This window comes from Triplophysa dalaica, chromosome 1 (assembly GCF_015846415.1).
Source record: "Triplophysa dalaica isolate WHDGS20190420 chromosome 1, ASM1584641v1, whole genome shotgun sequence".
Taxonomy (NCBI): domain Eukaryota; kingdom Metazoa; phylum Chordata; class Actinopteri; order Cypriniformes; family Nemacheilidae; genus Triplophysa; species Triplophysa dalaica.
Window position 1 is genome coordinate 14,546,448 of NC_079542.1, and position 11,641 is coordinate 14,558,088.

General features: G+C 35.7%; 1 protein-coding gene across 1 annotated transcript; it reads left to right on the plus strand.

Annotated features, from left to right (window-relative positions):
- The first annotated feature begins 1,021 nt into the window (after window positions 1-1,021).
- On the plus strand, window positions 1,022-8,080 carry c1h16orf87 (chromosome 1 C16orf87 homolog). Its single transcript, XM_056762177.1, has 4 exons — window positions 1,022-1,228; window positions 2,049-2,145; window positions 5,359-5,538; window positions 7,303-8,080. Exons 1-4 carry the CDS (start codon window positions 1,163-1,165, stop codon window positions 7,419-7,421), a joined length of 462 nt encoding a protein of 153 aa, XP_056618155.1. The 5' UTR covers window positions 1,022-1,162; the 3' UTR covers window positions 7,422-8,080.
- Window positions 8,081-11,641: the final 3,561 nt, after the last annotated feature.

The window sequence follows — 11,641 nt, forward strand, 5'->3', positions numbered from 1 at the left end:
GAAATCTTTTAACACAACAGACATTTCTTTACAGAGAATAGTCTTTTCAGTCATGTTGAAATTCAGATTTTGAAATAAAGAGCAGTTAACACCGAATGTACCGGTAGTATTTCATCTTGTGTGAGGCTGAAAGAGCAGCATATTTGTGCAGAATGAACAATGACTTATTAAGCATATGAAAAGCACGAGATTTCTACGATGCAACCCACAACTGAGAATTTAACATTTATTTATAGTAACATTTTGTTCTTATTTATTATACTTATCCCTTTCAATAGGCACTCAACATTGAGTTTGTGACACTGTGTTTCAAACAGTGACAGTGCAGCATAAAGGAGAAGCTGCAGCAGGCAATGGGACAAATTGACTTAAGTGTAAAAGCTTTTTTACTAAAATAACATGTTCACTTATTTAATTTAATATTTTATTATATTAAATAAACCGTTCTACTTGGATGGTCTCAAATAACAAACAAATATTTTAACTGTCACGTTTTTTCAGACATATAAATCTAGCATGGCTGAATTTCAGTGTATTATAGTATTTTCAAAGTCAAAGTCTGCTTTATTGTCAATTCTGCCACATGTACAACACATAGATGATTTTGGTTATACATTCCAGATACAAGTATCATGTGGGGACCATGAATTATTAGCATTATTGTTTATATAGTTTATAGACCCTTTGTGTTTTAGTGAAAATGGCATAATGTTGAAAAGTAATGGCGGTGTCACACAAAGCATATCTATTTCACATACATCAGCACTTATTGTTCTTCAGCCATGTGATATCGGTTTCTAAAGCGCATGCTCAGTGAGGGCTGCAGCGACAGATAAAGAAAATATGCTAAAACTACATTATTTATCTTAAAATGTTCATTATCTCAAAGCGGCAATTGTAACTCACAGTGCTTAACTTTGTAATGTGAAGCGAAAAAAAAAAAAACACGTGGCTGGCCAACCAGGGAGAGATTAGGGAGACTGAACTTCCGCACGGCGCATGCGCAGAGGGTACAGTGCGATTGATGGTCAATCGGCTAGTACGTGTGCCTGAGCTCCCGGGAAGCCGATCAGCTGCACTCCTCTCCTAACCAGTGTGCGTCAGTGCAGCTGGAAGTTTTACTGTACGATCGAGGAATATTGTTGAAGCTCTTCGTTTAAATATGTCTACAATTAAAGTGAAGAAAGTGAAAATGGCTACCAAATCATGCCCCGAATGTGACCAACAGGTGAGGTGTTGTTTAAGAATGAAAGATAACTATTTGTGCTTTTCTGAAGTTCTCAATGGCTGAGCTGATATGTTAGTATGATGTGTACTTTAATGAGAAATTGTTTAATGTATGTGTGTGTGGAATAGAAACACTGTGGTTGCCTGGACTACGCTATGAACGATCAAAATAAATATTCAGTGTTTCCACATTTTTGACGATCGTTTTAAAGTGCATTGCTGATATTGTGCGGTGTTGTATCAAATGTAAAGCCAGCGAATTTTCTTTTTGTTTTGCCAAGGTAACCCTTTCCTTAACAGACAGTTTGCAGTTGTAAGAGGATTTCCATCCTACTGTATTGAAACAATGAAAACGTATTGGTTTCATGCAGCCTGTGTTTTTTCTTGTTAAATAGCACGAACACGAACAAAGCTGATCTCTGAAAGTGCACTGCTTGGGGATGTGCGCGATATTATCGCGAACATTTCTAATGTTGACATTGAAAATGCTAAATAATATTTGTCCTCGAACGAGGTCTCACTTCATTTCGTTTGACTGTATATTGAATTGTAATTTTGTGTTTTGGCACATGTTCAGTTCCTGTTTAGCATGGTCAGTTTTTCCCCCAGTCAAAGGGGAAGGACTCGTACCTTTATAAGGCACACAATTATTTATTTACCTCTTCTAAATGCACACGTATTTTCCCTTTATGAAAGCTTAACATTGAATAGTTATTCCTGCAGTATCTTAAAATCTTTGTTAGCCATTTCAAACGATTCAACTATTTTAATATCACAGTCACTTCTTGAACTTCTAAATGTTCTCTTTCGGTTTCTCATAGATTCCTGTGGCTTGCAAGTCCTGTCCTTGTGGTTACATCTTCATCAGCCGAAAGCTTCTCAATGCTAAATTAAATGAGAAGTCATCTCCAGGATTAGGTAAATTGTGCCTATTTGTGAATTGTGTGCGCATGAAAATATCATGTTCATTTATTTAGATCACTTCTGCATAATTTACCAAGTTGCCTTCAGCAAGATGTCAATGTGAAAATGTTGTTTGAGATGTTAATTCAGCAAATCTTTCTTCCACTGAGAATGCGTTGAGCAGTAACTTATTTAATATTCTTGACGTTTGCCTATATTAGTTGATCTGGCACTGTTAGCCTAGTCTTCTTGGCTGAAGATGTGAGTTATGCAAATTAAAAGTGTCGTTCTTCTATGTCGACTCTATGGGCTAGTGAATGGAAATAAGTCGCAGGCAAGTTTCCAGTCAGCAGGATGCATTGAGAATACTCAATACTGAAATGAGTGCTGCAGTGGTGGCTGTGTGCTTGAGTGAGTAGTGCTAAGAGGGATGGGGGAAGGGCAAACTAATTCCTGTCTGAAAAGCTTGTTCCTGCTGCCTCTCCACCCCCTCCTTATACTGTCTTGTTATGTAGAAACTAGTCAAAATATTTCAATTCTAACCTTTTTTAAGAATCTTAGTCAGACTCCTTCAGTATACGTTATGATACAATGTGTCTTTGTCTGTATTGAACACATATAATTTAAAGTCACTTCAAATTTTTATGTGAGAAATTTTTGGAAGTATCTGCAAAAGAGGTCCATTGAAAGCTACCTTAATGTGATAATCGGTTTGGGTTGCACTAATCTTGTTAAACCTAAGAACTGTGTGGATTACACACACGATCGTGTGAGCGTATTTTAGAGAGGAGTATTTTCACAATTACTGTTTTTCTTGTAAACTTACCCATATGGCTTGAAATGAAACGCTGGATTCAATGGGTTGTTTGCTTTTTAACCGGTTTGAGGAACATGCACTCATAAAATGTGCGAGCAGTACTGATATTAGCAGTTGTTCAATGTATTATTACACCACCACTCTATTTAAACAGATAGTCCCATGCATGTTACAGTTTTGTAGTTTTTATACTTCAATGCCCAGCTGGCTTGTTTGTTGTATTTTGTGCGATGCAGACTCGGCCTGTAATTGTTGCATTGCTTTGAGTTATGAATGGAATGCTCTGCACAAGTGTTCTTTGTATAAAGGGTAAACAGCCATGATGTATATCGCAACTATATCCAACTTCCTCACATTGTTTCATTTCTCTGTACAAATATTAAGAGCCTTTCATGAGATGAAGTCACATAAGACATCCATTAGTTGATGTGTGGTGATCTTACTTGTATGTTTATTGAAGGTTGTAGTCACTTTTCTCAAAGTGACAGAGAGCTGAATTTGTCTGAACTGAGACAAAGATAGCACAATCCATCTGGCTTACGTCTACTTGACATCTGCATTTACATCTGCAATACATAGTTTGCTCATCTGCAACACGTCTCGGAGATGTCTGAACGTCTGCAATACGTCTGCTAAAGATCTGGAGATCTGCTGTGTAAAAACATCTGCTAAACATCTTAGAAAGAGCAGCTGTACATCAACTCTAAATCATAAACATCTAACAGACATCTTCATGATGTCTATATGACGTCTGACTGCAGAAATCTCCGAGACGTATTGCAGATGAGCAAACTATGTATTGCAAATGTAAATGCAGACCTCAAATAGACGTATACTAGACGTATGTGTGCTATCATGGGAGAGATGTCTTTTCTCTTGTAACACTTGCGTTTCCATTTTAGCACCGGACTCTTGTCCCCCCAACCAGAATAGACTGTTTACTCTCATTGTGCTAAGAATAACGTAATTCAAGATTAAATAAAACCGACATAATTTAGGTTATCTTGTTTTCCTTTTGTTCTTCATAGAGTGATTGAAATTCAGATGAAATGTTAGATGAATGCCTAAATTAAACATGTGTGGGTGTGTTTATCTGCAACAAGAGGTGAAAACCAGCTGTGGTTTAATGGGGCTATGTGAACCTTTATTATGTTAGGTTTGTTGTTTTAAAATATGTAAAAGAACAATGGTTCAACAAGAGAAAGAAGCCTACTACTTTCTGATTCAAGCCTGCGAACTACAAAAATACTCCCATGTGATGCAACACTTATCTTATGATTTTTTCATAGTAAATTATGCACTCTGAATTAACTGGAGAACAGAGATCTGCTTGTTTGTGCAGGTTATTGATCGGGCATGGATTCCTCGGTTAAAGGGACAGTTCCCCAAAAATAAACATTCTGTCCTCGTTTACTCACCCTCAGGTTGAACTTGTTCCAAATCTGTGTGAATGTCTTTGTTCTGATGAACACAGAAAGATATTTGGAAGAATGCTTGTAACCAAACAGTTATTGGCTACCATTGACTACCATAGTAGTTGTAATTGTAAAAAAATGACAAAGTGCCCCAGAACTGTTTACTTTCCTACATTCTTCAAAGTATCTTCTTTTGTGTACAACTGAACAAAAAAAATATAAATATCAGTAGTCAAGAACTGTTTGGTAACAAGCATTCTTCCAAATATCTTTCTGTGTTCATCAGAACAAAGACATTTATACAGATTTGGAACAACCTGAGGGCAAGTAAATGATGGCAGAATTTTCTTTTTTGAGTACACTGTTCCTTTAATATGCAGTCATATGAATCACTGCATTGAATCATATGGCTGCTATTGAAATACTGGGTCTGAATAAATGTTATAATAGATTAACAGAACTCATAATGAATGGTTATTCATGTTTATTTAACATCCATGTGGTATTATATCAATATTGCTCTAACATTTTTTTTTATTTGTAGTTTGGTGTAATAATTAAATTGTTACTCTGTTTTTGCACAGAAATTTTGAGAGCCTGTAACTAATGACTTTTACAGGAAGGGTGAAGAGTCCTATAAATAAACTCCCTCGGAGAGAAGCAGGCCTAGTTTCTATAGTAATGAGCCCTTAATTCTCTGATTATAGTGCTGCATATGGCCGGGCTTTCTAAACCTGTTTACCCCATTTTCATATTGATTGACAGGCCTCTTTTTTGGCCCGTCAGTAACGGTTGGGGGGAGGGTTCAAGCAGTAAAGAAAGAAAGATGTTCCCTTTATTTGTGTGAAAACTAGTGTTTTGTTGTATACAGTGTGTTTATGAGAGGGTGTAATCTAGTTAGTGAGAACACCAATTACGGACAGCCAATGTATAATTTTATCCATATGCAACATTATTAAGTTAACCCTCGATGCACTTTATCTCATTGGGTTTCAGACAAATTGGATGCCAAAAGAAGACGAACCGAAAGAATCAGAAAAGAGAAAATAAACTTAACATCTCCAAGCGACATGGAAAACAGGAGACGATCGCGTACCAACAGTCAGTCTGATCCAATTCGTAGAGGCAGAGGGAGACCCAAAACTGTTGGACTGAAGAAGCAGGAGGAAGAAAAAGGTGAAACATTTAACTGTTATAGATTTAAAGATGCTAAACATTTGGAATATAAGAAAGGTAGACATCCATTTTTCTTTGTGTTTGATAATGAGGCTGTTCTGCTTTCACAAAGTCTTTTACAATTATGTTAAATGTCAATTTTATTATCTTTAATATTATTAATAAGCGAATACACAATATGTCAGCTAAAGCTCTTGATGACTACCATTTTTAGACCTGTGCACTTTAATAAAAAATAATAAAGTAAATGCTACAAATCACATTTAAATATAAATAAACGTCTTGATGAGCAGACAGAAACAATCATTTTGAAAAGGTTGTTCATCGTTTACAATTTTCTCTAGCATGTTATTACAATAAGGGGATATGCTTTTTAAGAGAATCTTTTAAATAAGGCTTGATTACATTTGTTCTTTCTTTTATTCGTTTTGTAAACCCTTTTATGGTATTATCAAAGGCAACGTTTCTTTTTAAGGGCTTTAATGTATGTGCTTCCGTCATCTTGTTACTATTTTGAGGTGTCATTTTCACCATTTTGAGTAATCTTCACTCCATTTTGAGGCTGTTGTTTATTTTTCCAACTTACAGTTTAAATTAATTCTTGTCTTAACTGGTAGATCAATGCACTTTATGAGTCATTCAACAATGATTGAAAGAGGAACAGTGGCTTGTGAATGTAACATTTAAACACGTTTATAAAGATCTCAGACATCAGGTAATGTTTCAGAGACATTGTAGTTTGCCGAGGGATCCACCTCCCCTGGCAGTGTGTGAAGATGCTAATTGTGTCCTCCAGGTCCAGTTACAGCACACCATAACTCAACAATCTCAGCCTTTTCTCCCACTATCATCTCTCTGGTTTCATGCTTCCCCAAGAGATTTATTTTTGTTTATTATTAGCATTTGTATTTAGAAGTAAAGCATCTCTTCTGGCTGAATCTGTCTTCACTCTCTGCCTCACATAGCTGTAAAACACAGTTATTTTTGTGTAACTAAACTCTTTGAAAAACTCTTTAGTGTGGTTTAATTAAAAAGTTTTTTGTAGAATTGAAAACATACGGACTTACACTGGACACGAGGATGAGAAAACTAACCAATATTCAGAAATCATTGGACGGCATGCTGTTCATTATACACTGGTTCCAAGTGTAAGGCCTTTGTATTGTGGATTAATGATTTACGCACATGGTGCTTTCTTTACTCGTCGCTGAATAAATCATTTCTTTGTTGGAAACGTCCATGCATTATCAGCTCTTTCATGAAATCGCAGCGTTCTTCTATCCTATACTTTCAATCTAATGTGGATTTCATCTTTGTTATTAAACAAAAGTTTTATATAAAGTTAACATGCATGAAGTTGGTCAAAGGAGCATTTTACAAAAAATCAGTTCATTAAGAATTCTGTCATCATTTACTCACCCTCGAGGTGTTCCAAATCTATTTAATTTTCTTTGTTCTTCTGAACACAAAACAAGATATTTTGAAGATTGTAGGAAAGCAAACAGTTCTGGGTCACTTTTCACTACCCTTGTGGTGGCCAAGGGCTGTTTGGTTACAAGCATTCTTCCAAATATCTTTCTCTGTGATCATCAGAACAAAGAAATTTATACAGATTTGAAACAACTCAAGGGTGAGTAAATGATGACAGAATTTAAATTTTTGGGTGAACTGTCCCTTTAAGCCCTTGTGGAATTTAAATACTGTAGCATGTTCTGTTGATAATAATCAGTACTAAATATAGTTGCTTTGTTTCTTCTGTTGCAGAAAAACAGGAAAAGGAGGTTGACATATATGCCAACCTCTCCGATGAGAAAGCTTTTGTGTTCTCTGTGGCCTTGGCAGAAATTAATCGCAAAATTATGGGACAGAGACTCATTCTGTAGCAGGTGCTGGTGGAAACAAATACAGATAGAACTCAGGACTCTTTCTACGCAAGTGTGCGGGTATCCCATATGTCTAATGTAAAAGAGGGTGGGAAACAGTGACCCGGAAATGCTTATGACTGTGGCTTAAATCCTGCCTACATGCAGCCGAAGCTCAGTGGTGCTACCGTGTGCTGGTGGGAATTCGAAACTGCTCTGCAGATCTGTACGAGGGAAAAATGACTGCTGTCCTCGGCAAGAGCGGAAAATTGCAGTTAATATTAGGGGTGTATGATTCTATTTATATTTTAATTAAAATTTTATGGAATGTATTAAGTGTCACTCTTAGTCATTTCTTAAAAAGAGGCAAACACTGGGTTCAGCAAAAGGGCGACATACGTGCAAGGTTATCACATGGCTGGTATCTTTAATTCAGACTCGAAAGATAATCTTTTACACTGTTTTGTGTATTGAGGTGCCGGTGAGCCATTTATTTCTTAAGTAACCTTGTGGCTTTTGAACCCAGGGGAATTCCTGATAAATGGTTATTTATTATGCCTCTACCACCTTAATTTAAGTGCATATTTTATTTTTCCTGTATAGTTTTCTTTTACAAACAGCAACAACAAACTTGTGTAATATTCAATTTGTGAATATATTAAAAAGTGAAATTCTCTGAATTTCTAGCTTCCTTTTTTCTCTCTGGAGAACTTAATTACAACCATTCCTCTCTTATAGTGTCTGCCTCCCTTTTCAGTTGGATTTAGGGCAAAAATGGCCTATGGCTACCCTCTCTAGAGCTCATGTTTCAGTTGTTCATTCGTCCTCTAAAGCACTGCTATGAGTTCTACCTCATTCAGCAATATTTTACAGTGAACAAAAGAAACTCGAAGCTATTCAACTAAATAGGGTTAATTAAAGGGATGATGGGCGTCTCCATGTTTTACTTATTTATGGTGACGTTTATTTATTGAGCAGAGGCTTTTATTCAAAGCAACTAACAAATGGGGAAGCATTTAATATGTGTGACCCTGCCTTTGAAATTAAAGCTGAATTCTCATAACATGATAATGATATTCGGAGCATCAAAGTTTCAATCATTATAATTTCTTATGATTTCAGTTAAAGATATCAAAATTCTATTTTCATAATAAAGGATGTTCTTTAAATTGGATGACTTTGTAGAAAACTGAAAATCCCCCAAAATTAGATTTACACAATTGTCTTGAGCTTGCAATAACAGCTGTGTGCACATGCCGTTCACAAGTATGAATAGATATTTTGTTACTGAAATATCTCCGGTAAAACACTAATATGAAATTATTGTCTTTGTAGCATTTACGTAACATTGTTTATGAAGAGTCGAGAGCATTTTGAACATGTTCTCATTTATGTATCTGGTTGCATTAGCAGTTTTGAACTGTTGTTAGTTTATCCAGGAGACAGCTGCAGCAGGCAGTCTTTTTTCCAAAGCTTTATCACCAAGCAACAAGCTCACCTCTGAGAATTCAGTGTGCTTTGGTTTCCAGAGATGATGGATCACTGGCTCTACTTTCAATTTGGTCAGTCACAGACATTACCCCAGCAACCCTTGTGATTCTCAAAGGGCATTTTATGAATAATTAACAGTGCTTAACATACCTGCTTAATAGTATGTTATGTATACTATCCACATATTCAATGTTACTGTATCTATTAGTTTGTAACATTTTTATCAAGATTGTGTATATTTTTTAAACAGTAGTCATCCAATTTATAATAAAAAGCTTGATAGAAATCGATTTAGCTGGACTTGATATGACGGTGGACCTGTCTTTATTTTGTCATCTATAATATGCCAGATGTCAAATCTATTGCAATTTTTTTGTGATCTGATTGTTTTTGTAGGCAATATTTGATGATAAACATACCGCTTATTAAGAGATGCAATGTCCTTCCTTCTGTTTAAAATGTTAATAAAAGGGGTGAGTCATTCTAACATTAATGTCTTAATGCATTTCAAGATATTTTACATGAGCTGAAATGTTTGCTCAAATGTTTGCTCTCCAGCTGTGACAAATGACAGGATTTAGCCTCCGCTGGATATGTTTGAACAAGAAAAACAGTCTCAATGCATCTTCAAAGTGTGCATTAGCATGTTTGCTCATTTATTTAAGATCAGGATTTTTTTTTGATAAAAGACAAGGAAAAGAGATGCAGATCTGTAAAACATTTTCGGTTATGGAAATTAAAATAGGCGTGACAATAAAAATGCAAATACTGAACATTGACACAGACTTTTAAAACAGTGTAAGTAGTGCAGAGTGAATTGCAGCATTCATTTTTTTTAAACATACACAACACAAGTGGGGAGTAGTTGAATATCACCAGGGGATTTTCCTCTTCACAAGTAGTTGTATTTGCATTCGGTTGACACCATCAGTCAGGAACAGTAAGACCTCGCAGCTGTTAACAGCTTTTGTTCTTGAGAATGTGAGTAAATCATTACCCAGGCGCATCTCTTATATAAAATAAGGACGTAAATGTGAAATACCTGTGAAGTATAAAACCAGTGAGATTTTGCTTAACAGTGACTCAATAAGCTATGGAGTTTGTGCATTTAATGGGGCTATTTTGTCTAAATGGTTTTAAGGTCAAAGGCAGATTGAATGCGTGTCTGGTGGTCAGGTTGTGATCCTGTCTGGCACTTGCTGAACCTCCCAACGTAACCTAAATGTGAATCACAGGCTTTGGCAAGTTGCCCCGAGGTCAGTAATAAAATAGGTTCTCTTTATATCCTAGATAATAACATGCAGACATGCCAATATCCTGTATAAAGAAAATTAATAACGGTGTCTTTAGATTTATGAAAAATGTTCTTGTATTATCTTTACAATTTCAAGTTTCTTGACAGGAGGCACATAAATTATACTTTAATAGTTATTATTACAGTCTTTCCTTGCAAGAGGTCAAATGTCCTTGGTTAATGTATAAAAGCTAAATGTTTGAATATGCAGAAGCAGCATTTAAGGAATAGCACATGCAAATGTATTTTACATCAGACAGTTAATGATTTTATAGCGAGCCTTTAGTTAAGACTAAACGAAACATCAGAGTGCATATGGATTTTGTACTCGCACACTGTATGCATTATTTATAATCATGCTTGCTTTGTACAAATATTTTTTGACCCTTGGAAAACCATTAATGTTGCAGATGGAAATTTTTCATTATTCACAGGCTCTGGCTCATGGCCTGGGGGTGTGAAAACAAATTATATAGGCCTATCTTTACATTATATGTCACCTTGTTTAACGAGGATCCATTTAGGTTGCTTGATATTTGAGAGAGGGAGTGTTTTTCTCATGTTTTAGTTGTAGTTCATTTGTGAACCACTAGATGACAGACAAACTCCTCTAGGAACAGTATTTTAATATACAGTTTACTGACTTCAAGATATCAGTGAGTAGTTTGTTTCTTTTTTCTTTCACGAAGAATGAAAATAACTTTTATTGTGAATTCACGGTCTAGAAAGGAAATTTGGAGAAAGATTACACATCTTTGTTTAGAAACGACTAAACATGTTTCTCAATAAACTAAAATCTAACTATTTACGCCATACTTCCCAAAAATGTCATAAACAAAGTTTCCACAGAAAACACGTGTTTATTGTTACAATTTAAAAGATCTAATCAAAAAGTGAATGCTTTATAATTTAGTAAAGTAAAATACTCAAGTACTTTACACCTTTGATTTTGTGTTCAACCCACTTTTTGATATGAATCAGAACCCATCACCAGACTCGTGTGTAATCATGAATACGACACGTTATCTGTTACTTAATCTACACAATGATGGTCAAGACGGCACTGGTGAGGTGTATATTGAGTCACTAAAATCCATGTCGCATTGCAATGAAAGTGCATGTGTGAGTCATGTAGGATGCCACCTGTCCATTACTAACAGGAACGACAGCCCGTCATAGACTCACATTATTGTTTTAACATTAAAACATTTTCAGAGCCATCTGGAGCACCACCCATATGATTAAACAAATTCTTTAGACAAATCAAGGTTATAGATGTTTGGTCTCCATCTAATATGAACTTTGAGTATATGGAAGTGTAATTGATGTTCCTTCTTTGGCACAGTGAAACACAGTTGAATTAAGCAGCAACACTTCAAGATTGATACTTGAAGTGTCTGGATTGAGTCGCAAGTGAAACATAGCCATGTTCCAGTGAAATTATTTTACAACTGGA

Coding starts and splice junctions, on each gene's coding strand:
- c1h16orf87 (XM_056762177.1), top strand. CDS start 1,163: ATGTCTACAATTAAAGTGAAGAAAGTGAAAATGGCTACCAAATCATGC. Junction 2,146..5,358: donor GAAGTCATCTCCAGGATTAG/GTAAATTGTGCC, acceptor ATTGGGTTTCAG/ACAAATTGGATGCCAAAAGA. Junction 5,539..7,302: donor GAAGCAGGAGGAAGAAAAAG/GTGAAACATTTA, acceptor CTTCTGTTGCAG/AAAAACAGGAAAAGGAGGTT.